This window comes from Coffea eugenioides, chromosome 8 (genome assembly GCF_003713205.1).
Source record: "Coffea eugenioides isolate CCC68of chromosome 8, Ceug_1.0, whole genome shotgun sequence".
In the NCBI taxonomy this organism is placed as follows: domain Eukaryota; kingdom Viridiplantae; phylum Streptophyta; class Magnoliopsida; order Gentianales; family Rubiaceae; genus Coffea; species Coffea eugenioides.
The window spans coordinates 10,052,869-10,076,150 of record NC_040042.1 but is presented as its reverse complement, the minus strand read 5'-3'; the positions used below and the strand labels follow the sequence as shown (position 1 = coordinate 10,076,150).

The window sequence follows — 23,282 nt, the reverse complement described above, 5'->3', positions numbered from 1 at the left end:
CAGCTAACAATGGCTTTTCCTATTACAAGCACAGGCATTGATCAGTTTTCTTCTTTCTTGTCAAAATGTGGTTCCTTGAGGGCGCTCATTGTAAGGTCAATGTGGTTGAAAGAACACTTTATGAAGTTGCCACCTGTAGTAAGCAACCTTCAACATTTGAGGCATCTAAATCTTTCAAGATCTGAAATTGTTGAACTACCCAATTCAATTTGTGACTTGTGGAACTTACAAATTTTAAACCTAAATGATTGTGCTGAACTTCAAAGTCTACCCAAAGGCATGAGATTCCTCAGAAATCTTCGACATCTTTGTCTACGAAGGTGCTTGGAATTGACTCACATGCCAAGTGGAATGGGGAAGTTGACTTGCCTACGGACGTTGAGTATGGTCATCTTGGGTGGCAAAAGAGGCTTCCGACTAAGTGAGTTGCAAGACTTAAATATGCTTAGAGGAGAGCTATCAATTAGGCACATTGAGAGGGTTGAAGACAAAAAAGATGCAAAAGAAGCTTGCTTAATTCAAAAACAGAGTCTCCGCAAGTTGTATTTGGATTGGGATTCTGAAAGAATGTTTGAAAGGCACAATGATGTGGAAGTGCTCAAAGCCTTGAAACCCTGCCCCAATCTTCAATTGCTGCATATACAAGGCTTCAATGGTTCATCTTTTCCACCTTGGATTTCAACTGTAACAAATGTTTATGTCCTCCAAAGTGCAGCGGAGTACATAGTTGGGGCCCAGGAGAGTACTGCCGCTGTTGCTGCAATGTCCCCATTGTTGAAACAACTGCGGTTAACGAGGATGCCCAACCTAAAAGGAATGTTAGGAAGAGAAGTCCAAGGTGCTGCTAATACTCCAGGGGTACTCTCTCAACTTCAATACTTGTCTTTTGTTTATTGTCCAACGTTGACATTGCCATTGCCACGTATCCCATCCCTAAAGAAGTTACTTGTCTGGAATTGCCCGAACATGGCATGGGCTTCAATCTCCAATCTCACTAGTCTTAAATCCCTTATAATTATGGACATTGAAGGATTGAGTTGTTTTCCAGAAGAGATGCTACAAAATCTTAGCCTTCTTGAATCCCTGGAAATTAGGGAGATGAAGAATCTTCGAGCCTTACCCAGAAGCTTGGCTAGCCTCACGGCTTTGAAGGAGTTGGCCATCGCGCACTGTGCCCAGCTGAAGTCTCTGCCAAAAGAAGGATTGCGAGGCCTTGCTTCTTTGCAGAGTTTCAATATCAACGAATGCTATAATTTGGTGAGTCTCTCAATGGGGACTAAAGCCCTCAAATCCCTGACTCATCTACGCATTTCAAGGTCAAACGCGACAACTCTGCCAGAGGAAGTCAAATATTTGCCCACACTACAAAAACTAGAGCTGAATGATTTTCCCAATCTAACTTTAGTGCCGGACTGGTTTGGAAACCACCTAACTTCTCTTCAAGAATTGACACTAAAATATTGTTCCAAGCTTCAAACGGAAACCTTTATGGTAGGAAGCCTTTGACTATTCCTACCGTAAGCAACCACTAAGAGCATGACACATATATTTGTAAAATGAAGAGCTCACGGACGTTATGTTGCAATGGTAATACTCGTGGAGATAAACCAAACAAGACGTCTACGGATTCAGCCTTTTTTCCCCTCCAATTCCTCCGTTCACTGTGCATTGTTTCCCAACTGCTTTATTACATTTAAAAAATTGTAAAACTATAATTTTCTAATAAAATTAATAATAACATACCAACAATATATACCCATGACATAAATATACTAAGCAATTATAAAAATATTTAGGATTATATAGTTACTTTAGAAGTTGCTCCCAAACACCATGCAACTAAATTTTTCATTCAAACTAACGATAGTACGAAAAAAAAGACTAATTAACGAAAATATGATCTCGAAAAATTTTTAATTCACAGTCACAATATGTAAATTTGTGATAAATACAAAAAAGTATGGTACTTTGATCATATAATGAAGGAAAGCCATAAAGAGTAGGCCATTTACGGGAAAAGTTTTCATTAATAAAAATACCAACTCTTCACGGCTTTCTTCTCAGTCCTCCAACGTATGAGCAAAGTGCCAATAATTAAATTAGTAATTTTTTCGATTTATACATAAATAAATTTTTTTTTGCATTTTCACAAAAAACAAATGAAAATTTTTTATCAGAAAGCACAAAAGTCAAATTAATTGGTCTAAAAGGGAAAGAAATAGCATATATGTACAATACTTGTATTTCACGTTCGAAATGTTACAGTGCTGTTTTTTAAAAACACCCCCAAAAACATCTAATTCAAACGGAACCAATTTTCATTATTTAAAATATTAAATCTGTGAATGTGTTTTAATTGTTATTTATTGATATCCTAAAGTATCATTTTCCCATCAAATACCAGCTCTTTAACACCCATTTTTTCATAAATAAATTTATTTATCGGATAAAATAAAAATATATCCGCTTTCCAATAAATAGCTATTTCCAAGAAATAGCTGGTGTTTTATTGAAAAATGGGTTTATTTTTATTTTATCCAATAAATAAATTTGTTTATGAAAAAATGAGTACTCTGTTCTTATAATAGAGGAAAGTCATAAAGAACTGGTGTTTTATGAAAAAATGGGTACTCTGTTCTTATAATAAAAGAAAGCTATAAAAATCTGGTGTTTTATTGGAAAACAAGTATATTTGTATTTTATCCGATAAATAAATTTGTTTATGAAAAAATGGGTGTTAAAGAGTTAGTATTTGATGGAAAAATGATACTTTAGAATACCAATGGATAACAGTTAAAACACATTCACAGATTTGGTATTTTAAATCACAGTCTTCATTATTTAAAATACCAAATCTGTGAGTGTATTTTAACTGTTATCCATTGGTATTCTAAAATATCATTTTTTAACAAATACCAACTCTTTAACATGCATTTTTTCATAAACAAATTTATTTATCGGATAAAATAAAATAAATCCGTTTTCCAATAAAACACCAACTCTTTATGGCTTTCCTGTGAGGACTCGTAAAAACTATTATTTTTAAGCCTAATTTATGGCTTAATAAATTATTTAATTGGATTTTTACCACGAGAAATATTTTCTAGTCTTATTAGACCTAAATACATGATAATATAATTTCGTTATATTTTCAAAGTGACTCGTCTCAAAAATTAATTTCCTGGAGTGCGTTTAGTAAAAATAGTGAATAGTGCTCGGAGATTTTACCGCGTAGGAGCACAATAAGTTTGGAATATTGGAGACTTGTACTATGGTCCTAAAATAGGTAATCTTATGTATAAATACTCAAGTGATAGTTAGTAGTGCAATCGTTATAAGAATTTATCGGAAGTTTCGCGTTATAGCGTTAAAATTGACGGTACGCGTTTTCATACGCGCGACTTTATTTGAGGGACTTTAGACCCTTATTTCGAGACAATTAAGAGTGAATAATATTTATATGAACATAAGTACATTAGAGGTTTAGTGCACTAGTGAACCAAACGCGAGAGAAATCGAGCCCTAAACGCACCAAACGAGCCCTAATGAGGGTTGACTTTGGAGTGAATTTACACCACTCATTTTAATCTTCTCTTGGAAGCTAACCTTGATCAAATTTCACTCTTTCTTCTCTCACCAACAGCCGGCCAGCCTTCCCTCTCTCTCACTCCCTTGCTTCACAAATTTCTTCATCAAATTAACCACAAAACTTCAATCAATCTTCACCAAACTTGAAGACCATCTAGCAAACTACTTGGAGGTTGGATCTAGCTAACTAAAGGGCTGCATTTCACGGTTTCTTGGAGCCTCTTGAGGACCGAAAATTTCTGGTTTAAAGCACTAAGGAGGTATAACCTCATCCTACACCTTAAACTTGGATTATGATGGTAGAAATACATCTTTAAGCTATTGCATGTGTATGGATGGCTTGATATTGTTGGAAAATTTGAAAAGTGGGCTCTATGAATTCCCACACTTGGGTTGTTGCTGATTAGAGGATTAATGTTGGATTTAATGGTAGTTTAGTGGTTAAAATGATGGATTTATGGAGTATTATTGTTGGAAACTCAAAGTTGAGGTCATGACAAGAAATTTCCGAAACTGCCCCTGTTTTGTTCGGCCATGATAAGGCCAATTTTTGGTGATTTATTGGCGTGAACCTGATGTTTATATGTTATGTTATATGTGTAAAAATTTTCATTGGAAAACATTAACGTTTAGATGGGCAAATGAATTTATTCGTGAACTAGGCAAGCTGGAAAATTATTTTCGGATAACCCTGTCCAGCGGTAGCATTTTGACCATAACTTTGTCCTCCGACGTCGAAATTGAGTGCCGTTGGTGGCATTCGAAACTAGACATCCATACCTTTCCAACGGTATAAAATGCGTATTCTGATTCCATGTGTAGGAGCCGAACCATTCGTTTTAAGATAGCTGTCCTGTCTCTCGGATCTGCTGGAATGGTTTGTAGAGGCAGCAACTTGAGGCTCAATTTCGAGCTGGTTGCTTGCCAAATTTCAGAACGTTTCCTTCTGTGAACTTTTAGTCCTATGAATTTATTTTCCAACGCCATAAACCATGCTCAATTCCGAGTTAAATTGACTGAGTTGTGACCAAAACAAGAGGACTGCCCTGTTTTGGAAAAACGTAATATTTGGACTGATTTGGGACAAAACCCGGGAGTGATCTTATTAATTGAAATTTTTTATGCTAAACCATTACCAAAGGTATCATGGATGTATCTTAGACCTTTATTTCACAAATGAACCATGGTTGGATAGCTTTCTTGGTTAAACGATTTGAATTGGGAAATGAAAGTCAAAAGGCAGATTGCCTTAGAAATTTTCCGGAACTTTGGATGATTAGTTAACTACCTTCCCGAGGGTATTTTTCCCTGAAATTTGATAGAGAGATACCTTTCATATAGGAGTAAAATACTGCCAATTTTGGTACCAATCCAAGTTCGTTTCGATACCTAATTAAATTTCTAGTGTTGGAGGTTCAAATCTGGAAATTCTTCTCCAGTCTTGAATTTCCCCAACTTTGAGCTACCGTATCTCGGTACTCGAAACTCCGATTCTTGATCCGCTTGCTTTGCTATAAACCTCACTTGCAACTCTAATTGAGTTACAAATTTCAGAGGCCGGTTTGCAACGTGTGAATCGTGCCGAATTTTCAAAGTTGGCCGAAATCCAACTTAATTCTGCCTTGTAAACCGAGTCTGTACCTTCAAGCTCATTTTTGAGCACTTTCCACTTCGATTCATGGAAAAGTGTCTTCTAGGAACTTATAGTACTTTCTAAGAGGTTTCCAACGGTATAAAGTTTTCCAATTCTCGACTTGTGCCGAGTGAGTTACGATTTTTCAAAGATTCATAATAAAACTGAAATTTTCCAATTTCAAGGAAATAGAGTTTTTCAAGAACTCTTTATTCTTTTGATATTATCTAAACGTTTTATCCCCGATTTCCTAGATAAAGACTTAAATACTTTTGAACGTTATCAAACCCCACTCGAACCTCGATTTACGAGTAATTGAGATTCATTTTCACGGAATTCCCTCGATTAATGCTAGTGAACGAATTATTCCTCGATATTTGGGATGTGAATGATAAATTCACTATTATTTGCTCAGGCACACACGAGGACCTTCAAGAGGATTCCCCGGTGGACGCTTGAACTTCCCTTGACCTTACTCACACCTAATATTTGGTGAGTGTCAGGTGTATGTAAACTTGTTACATGTTTAATTGTTATTAATAATTGGAAATCTTGAAAGTGGAGTCGAGTGTGTACTTTACCACACTCGTTCTCATTAGAAATGAAATTTTAATGATTGAAATGCATTGAATGAATGATTGAAATGCATTGAATGAATGAAATGTATTGGTATGCTAGCTGCATACGTCGTTGGAGTGAATCTCCTCGACACACAAGTGCACATGGGGGACGCCCAAATCTCATTGGCCGACCTTGGACTCGAGCCGGCATGGGCTTGGTCGGGAACCTTGGCGAACCATGAGATATATAAGCTTGACCTAATGAGAGGTCTTGCTTGGCATACTCGAATAGTATCGCCACAAACTAATGACAGGCGGGCCCGATACAGGGGTATGTAAGGTGAAAGGGGACAGGTTAAGTGAAGTTCTACGGACTAAACCTACCCGATTGACGGAGTGTCAATTCGTGGAGGTTATTGCTCGTGCAAGTGGAACTCAGCTCCTGAGAGCTACTATATCCTTGAATTGTTTCTGTTTATTTTTCCCGCTCGAATTGTTAATTATTGCAGCATTATTGCTTGACTTGTAAATTGAGATTGTTATTTGAGCAATATGCTTGCATGTGTGTTCTTGGCCTCACGAGCGTTTTGCTCACCCTGTAGATTTGTTTTCCTTAACAGGACCGCATCTCGGAGAAGTATGGAGAAACCCTTCGTTGTACTTTTGTTTAAGATTCCTACTATATTTTGGCTAGGCCCTGGTTTGTGTTGTACTTTTGGAATTGAAATGTAAAAATTTGGGCCCTGACGTGTATTTAGAATTTAAGTCGTATTATGATTACCCGATGTACTGGTTACATGTTAAGTGACCTGTTAGGTTTGAACGCTTCCGCATTATTTGCATTCATGTTGTTCTCTTCGAAATGTTCGATTTGGTTTTAAATTGAATGGAATTGCTTGAGTCCTGGCGAGAGTTGGGCAGGCGTCCCGCGGATACCCTTTGGTTCGCCTTAGGGAGATGTGGAGGCGTCACATTTCCTCTATTATAAGAACAAAGTACCCATTTTCTCATAAAACGCCAGCTCTTTATGGCTTTTCTCTATTATAAGAACAGAGTACCCAATTTTTCATAAATAAATTTATTTATTGGATAAAATAAAACTAAACCCATTTTTTTAATGAAACACCAATTATTTATTGGAAATAGCTATTTATTGGAAAACGGGTACATTTTTATTTTATCTGATAATAAATTTATTTATGAAAAATGGGTGTTAAAGAGCTGGTATTTGATAGAAAAATGATACTTTAGGAAACTAATGGATAACAGTTAAAACACATTCACAGATTTAGTATTTTAAAAAAGGGAAAATAGTTCAAAACGTCCCTCACATTTTACAAAATAACTTTTTTCGTTCCTCGCTTTTAAAAATATAATTTTACGTCCCTTACAAATTCACATTGGTCAAATTTGATCTCTACTTATGTTTCCGACTAGTTTTTTTATCGGAATTCACAACATGCCTTGCACATGATCATATTTTAAGGGCAAATTAGTCAAATCAAATTTTATATAATTCGATTCATAATCCCTCACATTTCATAAAATAAATTTTTTCATCCTTCACATTTTTTAAAATGAATTTTTTCATCTTTTATTGATCATGTATGTGAATAATTTTTTTAAATCCATGTATATATTTATTTGATTTCACTTGAATAGTACGAATAGCATGTGAAATCAAATAGAGATATATTACACACTATTCGTATTGCTCAAGTGAAATCAAATAGATATATACATGAGTTTAAAAAAATTGTTAGTTTTTCACTTATATTCATTTTCTTTTACTCGAAATTTGAAAATAAAGAAGACATTTAATCCTAAATATTATCGAGTGTTTATATCGAATTAAATTTGGATAGAAAAAATAAACAAAAGAAAAGTATGACAAAAAAAATAAGTGATTGACACTTTCAAATTTTAATACAATCACAAGGCAAGTAATTCAACTGTTGGTCTTAAAAGTGTCGAGTAGAAATTTCAGATTTAAACTGAAATTTGTTAGCACAATTATAGAATTCGAGTTAAGACCCATTAATTAGATGACCTTATTATACAACTTAATAAATAAATTATTACCAAAAGAGAAATGTCACAAATATTGAATAGGTTCAAATGGTGAAATCATATAAATATATACATGGGTTTCAAACAAAATTATTAGTTTAAAACCCCTATATATATCTATTGAATAACATGTGTATAACTACGATTAGCATGTATAGATAAAATCCAATAGAGATAAATTACATGTTATTCATACTGTTCAGATAAAATCAAATAGACATATACGTGGGTTTATAGAAAAAAAAACTATTCGTATACATGATCAATGAGAGATGAAAAAATTCATTTTAAAAAATATGAGAGATGGAAAATTTTATTTTTTGAAATGTGAGGAACGAAACAACTCATTTTATAAAATGTTAGGGACGAAAAAATTTATTTTGTGAAATGTGAGGAACTATGAATCAGATTATGCAAAAATTTGATTTGATAATTTTGCTCTTAAAAAATGATTACATGCAAGTCACGTGGTGGATTCCGGTAAAAACTAGTCGGAAACCTAGGTAGGGACCAAATTTGGTCAATATAAATTTGTAAGGGACGTAAAATTACACTTTTAAAAGTGAGGGACGAAAAAAGTCATCTTGTAAAATGTGATGGACGTTTTGAACGATTTTTCCTTTAAATAATGAAGATTGGTTTCGTCTGAATAAGATGTTTTTTAGCGTATTTTTCAAAAATAGCACTGTAGCATTTCGAACGTGAAATACAAGTACTGTTCATATCTGCTTTTTCTTTCCCTTTTAAACCAATCATTTTGACTTTTGTGCTTTTTGATAAAAAATTTTCATTTGTTTTTTGTGAAAATGCAAAAAAAAATTTAATTATGTATAAATCAAAAAATTACTAATTTAATTATTGGCACTTTGCTCATATGTTGGAGGACTGATAAGAAAGCCGTGAAGAACTGGTGTTTTTGTTATTGAAAACTTTTCCCGTAAATGGCCTGCTCTTTATGACTTTTCTTCATTATATGCTCAAAGTACCATACATTTTTTGTATTTATCACAAATTCACATATTGTGACTGTGAATTAAAAATTTTTCGAGATTGTATTTTCATTAATTAGTCTTTTTTTTTGTACTATCGTTAGTTTGAATGAAAAATTTAGTTGCACGGTGTTTGGGAGCAACTTCTAAAGTAACTATATAATCCTAATAATTTTTATAAGTGCTTAGTATATTTATGTCATGGGTATATATTGTTGGTACGTTGTTATTAATTTTATTAAATTGTTTGGTATATTAGGTGCAGAAAATTTTAGTTTCATAATTTTTTAAATGTAATAAAGCAGTGGAGAAACAATACACAGTGAACGGAGGAATTGGAGGGGAAAAAAGGCTGCATCCGGACATGTCTTGTTTGGTTTATTTCCATGCACGTTACCACTGCAATATAACGATCCGTGAGCTCCTATTTTACAAATACACGTGTCATGCTCTGAAGAGCTACCTATGGTAGGAAGGTTCCTACCATAAAGGTATCCGCTTCAAACACTTCCATCCAGCATTCAAATGATGACAACACTCCAAAGTTTGACTATATTTGGCTGCGCCCTACTGGGACCACAGTGCAAAAGGGGAGGAGAGGAATGGCACAAAATTAAGCACATCCCAGACCTGAATATTTGATAATACAATTATGTATGTGTGGGTCTGCTTATAACATAATTATGTAATAAAGTATTTGTGTACTGTCCTGTAAGTGTGGAGAAGACCAACACTAGTACGTAATTGATACAATGCCTACTTGATATGAATTTAGTCATTTGCTAGAGGTTGTATTAAATGAAGAAGATATTTGGGATTTCATTGCAGTTCTAGTTTTTTTTTTCATAATGCTATTACTTTAGACCATCCACATTTGAAAATGTAAGATTAATTATGGAAAATAAATAAATACAAGAAAGTGTAGGTAAAATTAAATAGGGAAAACATATGAATGCAAAGGAGAATAATAATTATTAATATGTATATATACATTATAAATTCGATGAATTTTAGATGTGTTAATGGGTGCCCTTGACCCAAAGAAATAACCATGAAAATTTTTTCCCTAAAAAAAATAACAAAAAAAAGAAATGATCTATGATTGAAAATCCGAAGTATCATGTAACTTTTGATTGAGAACAAACATATTATGACTAATCTGGAACCAGAAACATAGCAGTAGGCTTAAATGAAGAAGATATTAGTAGTTGATTAAAAATGTTAGTTTCTCATAATGCTATCGCTTTATACCATCCACATCTTACTTGCAACTCAAATAACGAAACTCTGGTTGGATGAAGTTCATAATCATATCAAGAATGCTACTTTATATCTTGTAATTTCATGTGCACATGACTGTTTAACATTTTAGCAGTTTACTATTGAATTTTTTCCTTATATAGTTTTATTCACAAATAATTATCTAAGAAAACAAAATTTCAGATTTTGTAACCTATCCATTGATAGCTGTTAACAAATTTGTGTTAGGGCGAAATGAAATTCGCACCTGTGTCCCAGGAAGTTCGTAAAAATATAGTTCGCATCCTTGAATTTCTTTTGGAACTCAAGAATTTCCCATGGAGTATATGTGACCTTTCACCTAAAGTGATTGGAACTCCCATCTTGAATATGTCAAGATACCAGCAATTTACAAGGAAAAATCAATTCGGAGCTGATCTCCGTAGGGATTATATAGGTTAACATGATGATTTCCTGAGCACAGCAAATAATAATTTCGTTTAAAATACAAGTCAGGTGATTTGGCGAGTCAAAATTTTCATATTGTTTATGCATGGGAGAGTAATAGTAGAAGAAAAAACCTGTGTTTTTAAACTCGGACCGGACTGGCCGGTCCAACCGATCGAATTGAAAACCGGCCAAGTGTCCGGTCCGAGTTATTCTAAAAAAATCTGAAAATTTTGGTTCAACCAAAGCATTTTTTAAAAAAGGGAAATTTGCCAAATTGGTCCCTAACATTTTCAAAAAAAAAACTTTTTTAGTCCCTAACATTTAAAATCAGGCAGAATTGTTCATAACATATAAATTATGAGCCAGTCTGGTCCTAATGCTCGTATTTGCTCATTTTTCCGACTAAAAATAGCACACCTATCTCACATGGACATAATTTCAAGGGCAAAATCGAAAAACATTCATTAATCTAAGGTTTTAGGCTCTGAAAGAAAGAGAATATTTTCTTCAAAACTCAAGCTCTCCAATGGCTACTCTACCCATTTCTCCTAGAGTCAATCTTGAGTCATTTTCCCTGCACCTACTTCATCAGATACATTGCACCATCACTACTAACCAAACCCTGATGATCTCAAGAGAACCAGAAACTTGAAGTTTCAATGAATGTTGAAAACCAAGAAAAACAAATCATTCAAAACATTTTTTAGTCCTTCACGAAATCCCTACTTATTGAAATCCTTCAAAAGCTACCATTGTCCATCCCAACATTCTCCATACCGTTCTTTCCATCGTTGATGACAACCCATCCAACCACAAGATACTTTATCAAAAGTCTTGGCCCTAAAACCACCTCTGAAAATCTCCGCAACTTCTTCTCAAATTATAGAGAAGTTGAAGAAGCTAAAGTCATATTTGACAGGGCCACTGGAAATAGTAAGGGCTCTGATTTTGTTACTTTCAAGATTGTTGAGTCTTTCTTGCTTGCCCTGGAAAACCCCAGCAATAAAATTGATGGATTTGTTAGCAATAAAATTGGTGAAATTGAAGAAGGGCCTTGGGGGTTTGATATGGGGACAAGGAAATCAAGAGGGTTTGCTTATCTTTTGTATAAGAATGAGGAAAGTGCAAAAGCTGCTTTGGTGGAGAAGGTGAAATTCGTTGATGGTTTCCGGCTGATTTGTAAAATGGTGTCAAAAGAAAGGGAGAAAAGTAATAGGAACCCAATGGGTTTGGTGGAATCATTGTTTCGCCTTTGAGAACATTGGTTTTGCCTATAAAATGATGGATTAAACGAATGTTTTTCGATTTTGCCCTTGAAATTATGTCTACGTGAGAGAGGTGTGCTATTTTTAGTCAGAAAGATGAGCAAATACGAGCATTAGGACCAAACTGCCTCATAATTTATATGTTATGGACAATTCTAGCTAATTTTAAATGTTAGGGACTAAAAAGTTTTTTTTTGGAAATTATTAGGGACCAATTTGGCAAATTTCCCTTTTAAAAAAGGTCAAATATTTTTAATATTATGTTTTGACCCCCTAAATTGTTAAAACTTACTAATATACCTCGAATATTTCATACTTTATAAATGTTGTCCTAAACTTTGATGTTATTTTTCAATCAAGTCCATAATTTTAATTCTAAACTTGTTAATGTTCATTAAATAATATAAATTACTACTTGATCGTTCTAATTTCTTTGCATTTTCTTGTTGAATATATTTGAAACATCAAATATAAATATGAATATATCTTTATTAATATTAACATGCTTTTAGGTATTTTATATACAATATTTTAGTTTTTAAATAATTTTGATTTATGACGTTATCCGGTTCAACCCCGATAGAATCCGGTCGAACCTATTGACTCCTGACTCCTGAGTTCCGCCGAGTTGATACCCAATCCGAGTTTGAAAATATAGGAAGAAACTCAAGGAGTTTCTCCTCTTATGGCTAGGGATTCAATAAAATAATATGCCTTAAAATGCCCAAAGGCAGACATCCACAAGGAAGACAGAGGGTGTAAATTTGCAAACATAACTGATAAATATTGACATCTACAAATAAATCAGTGGTTAAAAAAAATTCTTGCAATATTCAGTCAATAATGTATCCTTCGCGTTTAATGTTCAGCTGAGAGTCTGAGACAAACAAGGAAGATAGCTTTACAGTTAAGTGTTTAACTCTTGGAAGAAAACAAAAAGGAAAAAAAAAATGTAAAAGAGGCATTACTACCAAATTTGAACTCTGCATACCAAAACGCAAATTTTGTAGAACCTTTCGTTACGATTTGGATATGATTTTTGTCTGATAGTGGAAAGAAACTGAGCGGTGCTACCATTAAATACACGATCAATCACCAAAAAGAAAAAAATTTTAAAAAAAATGTAAAAGATGGTCAGGCATTACAAAAAAAAAAAGGGGAAGAAATATGATTATATTTTATAGTAATATATTTTTGTAAAGATAAGGAAAATGCCAAGGAAATTCCGTATTGTATGCCGAGGGTGCTGTCCAACATCGAGCCTCCTCTAAATATATTCGAATTGCACCATTAGTTAATTCCTTTGCAAAAACTAGGTAGACAGTCTAAATCCACTTGGCAAACATTAGTTAATTCCTTAGACCTACTCTAGTTTCTCTTTTCTTTTCTTCTTATTCTCTTTTTTTTCTTTTTTTTTTTTTGAATTCCTCTTGGAGCTCTGATGGCATCCGTCATGTGCACGCACAGGAGCATGTACGAATCGCAACCAGAATACCATATAACTTACTTCAAGAACTGAGAGCAATCACCAAAAAAATAGAAATAAAAATGTAAATGATGGGCCATGACATGAGTTGGATACATGGGCCTGTGCGTGCATTTTGACCGACATTTCTGGCCCATATGCCGAGGCAGAAACAGCTTTGCAAACAATGTAACTGACCAAACAGTCCAATGCAAACTAGTGTTGATTAATTTAGGTTGCGTTTGAATCGAGAGATCTGACGAAAAATTTAAAATTCTTTCATATTTTTCTAGTTATTTAGATTATTTTAAAATTATTTGAATTTATAAATTATCAATTATTTTAGTATTCAAAATGTATTTAAACAATCTGTCAATTACAAATCCAAATGCCTCTTAAGATATCTAAAGAATTAAAATGATTTGAGGGGATTTCAAATTCTTAATCAAATTTCTCAATCCAAGCGAAGCCTAACTGAAGTAGTTTGAAGTAATGAATTCTGTACTAATATGAAGGGAGAAACCTTTCTTGGTTGTAGATATTTCCATCGACTTGCGGTGGAGTTTAAGCAGCAAATATTTACAATTAAGGCTAAAGATGAGATTGTATATACATTTTCTTACTACATTGAGTTAAGGGACCTAAGACTATTCTCTCAGTCAAACATTTGAATAAAAAAAATAGATTAATCCTTTTTATACTAATAGTAGTGTACATACTATCAATTTTGGATGAATGACAATTATGTAAAATTTGAATTTAAAATCTAATTTTTACACGTGTTATAGATCCAATGGTAATAGTGTATACACTGTCAGTGTATATAAGATTTACTCATTATATGTTTTCCTACTACATAGGCAGCGTACTAATTATCAAAAGAAAAGAAATAATCATTCGAATTAACCCTTCCTCCCCTCCTCCTCTCTTCCTTCTCTTTAGAAAAAAACTCTCTAAATAAAACTCCTTTCAACTCTCCTATGGGAGAGATATCAAATTTATTTTTATCTTTTTTCGTTAGAGGAGCCCTCTCTATAGCTTTTTTTTTCTTTCTAATTGTGTGAATAAAATCTCTCCTAAGATTTTCTAGTGAGAGTTTTTTCTCTCTTAGGGTTATCTAGTGAGAGTTTTCTTCTCTCCTAAATTTTTTTAGTTAGAGTTTTATTCTCTCTTGAAAAATATATATTTTCCTACTACATATATAGGTAGCGTACTAATTGATAACTATTTAATATAGATCTCCCAATGATTTACCTATGTGTTTTATTCAGTGCCTCCAATCTTTTGATCATGGATATTAATTATTAACAAAATTATAAAATACATTCCAAAAAATTGTTTCTCTTTTCATAGAAGTATATCTAATTTTCTTTGTCAAAACTTACGCATAACAAAGGCCTTGTTTGGTAAGCAAGTTTTTAGCTAAGTTTGTCCGCTACAAGTTTTTTAACAACTTTAACTACAATTAGGAGGCATGAACGCGCTTCGTGCGATGGAAATGTAAAATGCCCTGTCCAATTTTATATAGAGAAAAAAGCAAAATATATGAAGTATTAAAAATAATAATTTATCCAGAAAATATATGCTGATTATTAGTAAAATCCAAAAGGGATAGATCCTTGAACATGTAGTGTACAGAGTTAAATCTGTTCAGTAATTTGTTTTGCATATAAAAACTATTTATAAAAGAAATTGCACTGATTAATTATTAGTTGAAAAAGAAAAAGAGGACATCAAAGTTACAGAAAAACATTCAAACATTCACTATCAAAATTGGATAAGTACAGTCAGTAGCTTAATGACAATTTTGTGTCTAAACATGCATTATGAAACCTTGATTCGCTTAATAATTCCAACAACTTGCTAAACATCAAACTTCTAATGCTAAATGCAACACAAAATCTGCTATGTGAAGCAATGTGTGGTGACTTTACTTACGAAATACAAAATTACTTCTTCCCTTCATGAAGCAGTTCATTTATTTGCTTGTAGTTTAAGACCTGCTCTTATTGCAAGCCAAGAATTTGACAGTTACAAATGATCACCCATAAAACAGATTAGCATAAAATGCAAAAAAACTGTACACAAACACAAAAAAGTAAGCAGCGTACAACGGAAATGGCATCTGAGCCATATTAATCAACAACCTAGCTACTACAAAATATCTGTGGTTGAGTTCTTTATAACAAGGACAACTACACATTTAACTAAAAATATCTACTAAAACTGTTCTCTAGAAAAAGGCTGAACAAATTAAAAAATTACAATAATCAATTTACATTGAGTCACACTCCTAATCAGACTACATGAATGCCTAACACAGCATGTATAACAGATTCCTTCTTCTTAGCTGCTCAACCACATGATCACCCAGTTCAACATTCTGTAACAAAAAATCACAAGGATAATCATAAACCGCATAAGTATGAATAGCCAATATACCCCACAATGTAAATTAATCTCTTGACTCCATTGCAAAATATCAATACCACAATGTAAAATATGCACAAGACCATGACAACCATTAAGAACATCATTTTTCACAATCCAAATTCTATTCCTTCAATAGAAAAATAGACACACAAAGAATTTCCATTTTATACAAAATCAAGAGACAACAAGCACAAAATTTCCTTCATATATCATATTGTCAAACACCAAAAGCAATTAAACCCAAAAATTTGAGGTAAAAAATTCAAAACTGCAATGAAAATTGGATTCTCATCAATCAGAACCTATTTCTTATGGAATCCACTAATTAATCACAAATGACCAATCCTTCAAGCCTTGGAACCACCAAAGTATCAAAACAAAACATTACAAAAAAAAAAATAATAATAAATTTGCATGCACGAAAACGAGAAAAAGAAGAGGAAACCAAGCAAAAGGCACTAAACCACCAGTTTTTTTAAAAAAATCTCCCAAGGGAAAAAAATGCACTAACGTTTCAAACCACCAAAGATCTTCTCATGGAGAACACAAAAGGATTATAGGAGCAATCTACTTATTCTGAAGCCAGAGTCCAAAAAATTGGAAATCTAAACACAAAAAAGAAGCTGGAGAAGATTAAGACAATGATGTAACTATAGGCCCAAGGAAAATCAAACAATCAAATCACAACCTTAGTTAATTTTCAAACCGAGTTGTAATTCAATTAGATGTAATTTGTATCCGAGTTGTAATCAACTCATCTCTAAATTGTTCTTCAACATTTCATTGAAGCAAGTACTTGAAAATAATATGATTAGGAGATCAACACGACACAATCAAAGAGAGAAATTTCAATGCTAATTTCTGCTCTATGGTATATAAATTGTACATCTGATTAAGCCAGCCACCTATTACCATATATTTGTTATTCTGCTTATGAGAGAAACTGAAAAATGGAGTCCAGTTTAAAGCGAAATTTAAAGAAGAAAATGAGTATATAACTCACTACATAACCAATTCTTCAAGGCCTACAACCACAAATCAAAGGAAAAAAAAAACAACTTTGCATGCACAGAAGAGAAAACCAAGCAAAAAACACTAAACCGCCATTTTTTGAAAAAATCATCCCAAGGAAAAGCAAATACAACAAACCAAGATGTGAAAAACCACTACATCAGTCCAAGTTCCCAAAAAAAGAGGTGGAGATGGATAAATCATCACAATCCATCATAGTACTACATAGAAACAGGACACATTATGCTGCAATGCCTAAATAGTTTAAAATTTTTTTGGCAAAAGAGTTTAAAAAAATAATAATAAGAAGGGGAGGTTATGAGAACTAAACATGGATCAAACTATAAGGTATAAAGTTGTTCTGTCTGCTTCATTTTGTAAGTTGAATGTGACTGAACATGCATATAAGTAACAGAGCAACACAAGGAACGACAACTATTTGCAAGATGCTGAAAATATTCGATAAGATTTAGTGTTTAGGGGGAAAAAAAGGGACACAAATTATGCAAAGAACCAGATTTTGATGTTAAACAAACGAAAAAAAAAAGATTTTAGAGCACTTGGACATTGACAGGTTAAAAATAAGAATGTAAAGTCTGAGAAATCACCTTCGAGCATAGCAATCGCTCGTTGCACATCTTCCAACTGTGTAGAACGAACAAGAACTCAAGACAATCACACAAGGAATAAAAGAAATCCCTTGCAGCATATCTTCACTTTCACTCTTCTATTCACTAATACCACTATTTTCTACCTCTGCCATTTCTTTCTCATAGCCTTGCAGATGAATAAAAGAAACTTAAGGCTAATACCAATGGATAAGATACTAAACGTAAGTTATGCACATATACTAGCATATGTTACTATACACTACTTAGAAAGCAATCCCCACATGAAGGCAATTGATATGAGCTTCAGAGACATTCCATAGTGCACTTTCCCCTCCAAAATCAAAAACACCAAAATCTACCAAATTATCCAAAAGAAAGAATTTGCATAATATGATGTGAATATCTTTGACAAGTGCGTACTGTCATTTGTTTCACTCCATTCTGAAAAAGAATCAGCCAAAAATAGAACATAAGAAATCTGGTAATCTTTTAAAATCCAAACTATCGTGAATTTATCGGATAACAACCCACAAAACTAACATAATTTGCTCTTTTCGACACAATTTTATATGATATTCTCCCCACTGCCTAACATTGCTATCAATTAACCTGTATAGACCTTCACAATGCCTCTTGAAAGAATACTCCTTCCACAACTCAAGGTTGTATTTTGTGTAATAACAGTGCTTTGGAAACTAATCAGCCTCCAAAATTCTGATATATAGGTCCACCACATTCAATAATTGTGCTACTGCACGGCTAGGAAACTGACGAGCATAGGGGTGTAAATGAATCGAGACGAATCAAGTCGAGTTTTGGTATAATCGAGTCGAGTCTTAACCTAGATTTATGAAACTTGAATTCGACGAGTTCAAAATGTATAGCTCGAGCTTAAAAAATGAAAAAATTAATTATTTTATTTTTAAAAAATAAATAAAATAATAATTTGTCTTAACAAATAATAAAATATTAGGGATATATATGTAATTTTATTATTAAAATAAAAAAAATAAATATATAATCAAACTCGAGCCGGCTCGCAAGCTAATAAATTTAGTATTTTCGAGTTCGAATTCGACTTGGTTCAGCTCGAACTCGATGTTGACTTAGCTCCAGTCGAACTCGCGAGCTGTTCGATTCGTCTGCAACCCTATACAAGCACTTTCACAAATCTACTTTCGTATCAATACACACCTACTACTTTCTCTTCAATAATAGGCCATCTCTATTGCCCAGAAAGCCTTGCATGTTAATACTATACCACTTCTACGAATAGCTAGGGTTTGACATGCTGCGAACCCTCTTGAAAGAGAGGGGTGCCTTCGGGATCCTCCTATTCAACTACTTCGACCATTTCTGAGCACCTCATAGCATTTTCGGGGCATTTGATAAAGGCCCAGCAGAAATTACTATAATAAAAAATGCTAAAGTAGTCAAAATCTGATCAATTTCAAATTCTCCACAAAACAAATAATAAAGAAAAAAAATCATTTACTTTTGGGAAAGGAAAAAAATAAAAAATGTTCTTGAATCGTAATCTAGCGCCAATTTTTCAATCTTCTCAATTATTATAAGATCGCAAGAAAATGCCCCAAATTCTATATTATTTGTAAGATTTTTGAGTATGAGTTAATTTAACATGTCCTAGAAGTTATTTTAACATCTCCATCTTTAACTTCATTTCATCTTGTGGGTTTCTCCTAATTTTATTTTAGTATCTTTATTTTCAACTTAAAATAATCCTGTGAAAAGGCTTACTGTATAAGCAAAAACAAAAGAAGCATGGCAATCATCAACTTTCATTTTTTCAATTGGTACATTTAAAGTTAACTTGCAAGTTCCACAAGTAACCAACCAGGAAAGTCACGTTCAATTTCACTCCACTTTCTTATCAATAACAGTACTGCTCCTACTTTCTCCTCTATAATACTCCGTCTTCCTTGCTGAAAGTCTTGCACATACTGAATTGTTTCAATTTTGAATCAAATTATCATCTTCCTCCCCTGTGTTCTCTTTTATCAAACTTGGATTTTACTGGTTAGGTTCACGATATACTGGTAATTTTCTCATATTCATCCGCTCAGCTATTGCCAGAAGCTTCATTTTCTCTCAAGCAAGTGCTGAGATTTGTTCCCTTTCCTTGAACTTCAAGTTTGTTTTTTCCCTTTTATCAACTAGCCTCACTATATAAAGGAAATTTCTACAGATTCAACAGATCAACTGTTGCCAGAGTATTCACGCTCTCCAACGTGAGTGCTGAATTTCTTTTTCTTTTTCTTTTTCTTTTTGTCATAAGCATTTTTTTTGGTTAAAATATAAATGGGTTTGTTTAGATAGAGTATTATTTAGAATAATTACTATAGCATCTTTTATGATGTTATGTATATAAGATAAAAAATTATTAAAAATTTAAAAAATAAATTTATAATACAAGCTAAATATTATTATCATGTAAAAAGGGGCTTCCATGTGCTTTTCTTGAAACTAATAAGAAGGGTAAAACACTCGAAACATTGCGGTGCAATGTGCATCCCATGTTCAAAAGTTTATTCCTAGACACCAGGAAAGTCATGCAGTAATTTCACTCTACTTTTTTTTTTTGCCATTTTTTGCTTGTAAAAATTCTATTCTATAGGTCCGCCACATTCAATAATTGTACCCCCACACGGCTAGGAAGCTCATTGGCAATTTCACTCTACTTTCTTATCGATAGACCATCTCCGTTGCCAAAAAGCCATTGGTCCAAATTATCATCTTTCTCCGAATATTTTTTTCTTAAACTTTACTTTGAGTAATTATGTAGCTTCACGATATACTAGGAATTTTCCCAAATTTAACAGATCAGCTACTCTCAATGGTTTCTTTCTTTCTTTCTTTTTCCCTCTTTTGGCTCAGTGCTGAATTTTGTGTTTTTTCCCCTCAAACTTAAAGTAGGTTTATTTTTCTGCAGATTCAACGGATCAAATGTTGTCAGAGTATTCATTCTCTCCAAAGCAAGTGCTGAATTTCTTTTTTTTTTTTTTCATTCACTATTTTTTGTTGAAATATAAATGGCTTCCGTGTGTTTATTTCTTCTGCTAGTATACTTTTATATGTTGCCGAATAGCTTCCGAGGCTGGAATTTTTGCTTCCTGTTGTTCTTGAAACCAATAAGAAGGGTGAAGCAATCAAAATAGTATTGAGCAATATGCATCCCGTACATTTATAGAAAAAGACAAAGTACGTTCCATCCATCAACTAATGCATCATGAATTAAACTTCTAAAATCCGAATCTATTACTACTTGAATTCATAAATTTTTGACAATTAGGCGCTAATGCATCACTTAGATTAAAAAATGTATCGATCCATAATCTCTTGCATCATGATGAATTATAGGGTACAAAGGAATTAAGCAATCCGGCAAACCCCAGCAGACCAAAAGTAAAAGATTTGGGAAAAGATATACCCCAGCAGACCATAATATCAGAAGATTATGTCAAGATGCTACATTAGACTCCACACCTTGTGCACTTTGCTGAAGATTACTTTAAAACTGAAGCAGGAGATATATTTTTCACCTTGTTTTGGAATTTTCTTTCTTTTTTCATGTCAGTGTAGTTAGCATTTGCGTTAATTTTTTTGAAGATATCTAACTTTCTCTAGGTTTACTTGTAAGAATTACTTTACGTCGATTTAACTGGTCTGAACCGTGATTTTCAGGTCACACGTGATGGAAGCTTTTGTGAAAATTCTCATAGATACTTTGAATAATGATCCAGAAGAAGCTTAGACTGCTTTCTGGTGTTGCAACTGACATGTGAAAGCTTTCAAGCTTGCTGTCCACCACCAAGGCAGTGCTTGAAGATGCAGAGCAGAAGCAATTCACAGAAAAGGCAATACAACAGTGGCTTCAGGAGCTCAATGTTGTTGCCTATGAAATCGATGACATATTGGATGATTACGCAACTGAAGCCTCAAGAGTCAAGGACAAAAATTCTGGTTGTTTGAGTTTGATGTGTTGCCCTGTAGAAGGAAACTTAGTGTTTCGTCACAGGATTGGGACAAGGATGAAGGAGATCCTTGCAAAATTTAATGAAATTGCTGATAAACAAAAAATGTTTAATTTGAGTGATCAGAAGCGTGGGAGCTATTTCAATGCAAGCCGCGAGACTGGATCCGTGGTAAATGAGCCTGAAGTTCTTGGAAGGGACGATGAAAAAAGACAGATTGTCCGCATCTTGACGGAAGAAAAAATTGGAGACGATCAAAATGTATCAGTGCTCCCTATAGTGGGTGTTGGAGGCCTTGGAAAGACAACACTTGCCCATTTGGTGTTCAATGATGAGCGCATAGCCAAGCATTTTGAGCAAAAACTGTGGGTTTGGGTTTCAGAGGATTTTGATGGGAAGAGGATTATAAAAGCCTTAATCAATTCTATACAACAGACTCCTACTGAAGAATTAGAATTGGCTCCTCTCCAAAGAAATCTTCAAGAGTTATTGACAGGGAAAAGATACTTGATTGGACTGGAAGATGTCTGGAATGAGAATCCACAAGAATGGGAGGATTTGAAATCTGTTCTAGCATGTGGATCAAGTGGTAGTTCAATTGTAGTGACAACTCGTAAGCAAAAGGTTGCTGAAATAATGCGCACATTAGAGACACATTGTCTACCGAGTTTGTTGGACGATCAGTGTTGGTCACTATTTAGGCAATGGGCATTTGATTGTCAGGAGAAGCAAGAAAGACTTGAATCTATTGGAACAGAGATTATAAAAAAGTGTGGTGGTGTTCCACTAGCTGCAAATGCTCTTGGAGGCTTTCTACGATTTAAGTCGGAAGCGGAATGGAACTCTGTGAAATGTAGTGAGCTTTGGAACTTACCTGAAGATGAAACGCATATCTTGCCTGCATTGAGATTGAGCTACCTTAATCTTCCGGTAGAGTTGAGAGGTTGCTTTGCATATTGTGCAGGATTTCCCAAGGGCTTTAAAATTGAAAAAGAAGAGGTAATACATCTGTGGATGGCAAATGGATTGATTTCATCTAATGGAACGATGGAAGTGGAAGATGTTGATGATGTTGTGCTGACTGAACTACATTATAGATCATTGTTCCAAGCTGTGAAGGAAGATGAGTTTGGCCATGTTCTCACTTTTGAGATGCATGACCTTGTCCATGATCTAGCCCAATCCGTAATGGAGGGAAAACACAATCGATCAGAATCAGATAGGACCATTAGGCATCTGATATTGGATTCGCTAGATGATCAGCTAACAGTGGCTTTTCCTATTACAAGAATGAGAGGCACTGACCAGTACTCTTCTTTCTTGTCAAAATGTGGTTCCCTAAGGGTGCTCATTGTAAGGACAGCATGGTGGGAAAAAAAGTTGACAAAGTTGCCACCTGCAACAAGCAACCTGAAACATTTAAGACATCTAAATCTTTCAGGATCCGACATTGATGAACTACCCAATTCAATTTGTGACTTGTGGAATTTGCAAATTTTAAACCTAAATGATTGTGAATATCTTCGGAGCCTACCCAAAGGCATGAGATTCCTCAGAAATCTTCGCCATCTTTGTCTACACAGGTGCTGGAATTTGACACACATGCCAAGTGGAATTGGGAAGCTAACTTGCCTGCGGACGTTGAGTATGGTCGTCTTGGGTGGCAAAAGTGGCTTCCAACTAAGTGAGTTGCGAGGCTTAAATAACCTTTGAGAAGAGCTAACAATTGAGCACCTTGAGAGGGTTGAAGACAAAAAACATGCAGAAGAAGCTTGTTTAATTAAAAAACAGAGTCTCTGCAAGTTATATTTGTATTGGGATTCCAAAAGAACGTTTCAACGGCACAATGATGAGGAAGTGCTCGAAGCCCTCAAACCCTGCCCCGACCTTCAATTTGTGAAGTGGACGGCTTCAAGGGTTCGTCATTTCTGTCTTGGATTTCAACTGTAACAAATGTTTCTGCGCACGAAAGTGCA

General features: G+C 34.0%; 2 protein-coding genes across 2 annotated transcripts; both read left to right on the top strand.

Moving 5' to 3' along the window:
* Positions 1–9: 9 nt before the first annotated feature.
* On the top strand, positions 10–1,506 carry LOC113780206 (putative disease resistance protein RGA3). Its single transcript, XM_027326019.1, has one exon. It carries the CDS (start codon positions 10–12, stop codon positions 1,504–1,506), a length of 1,497 nt encoding a protein of 498 aa, XP_027181820.1.
* A 9,817-nt stretch (positions 1,507–11,323) lies between these two features.
* LOC113780205 (putative disease resistance protein RGA3) lies at positions 11,324–23,019 on the top strand. The gene is made up of 2 exons (XM_027326018.1): positions 11,324–11,677; positions 21,121–23,019. The coding sequence occupies exons 1-2, from the start codon at positions 11,324–11,326 to the stop codon at positions 23,017–23,019; spliced, it is 2,253 nt and encodes a 750-aa protein (XP_027181819.1).
* Positions 23,020–23,282: the final 263 nt, after the last annotated feature.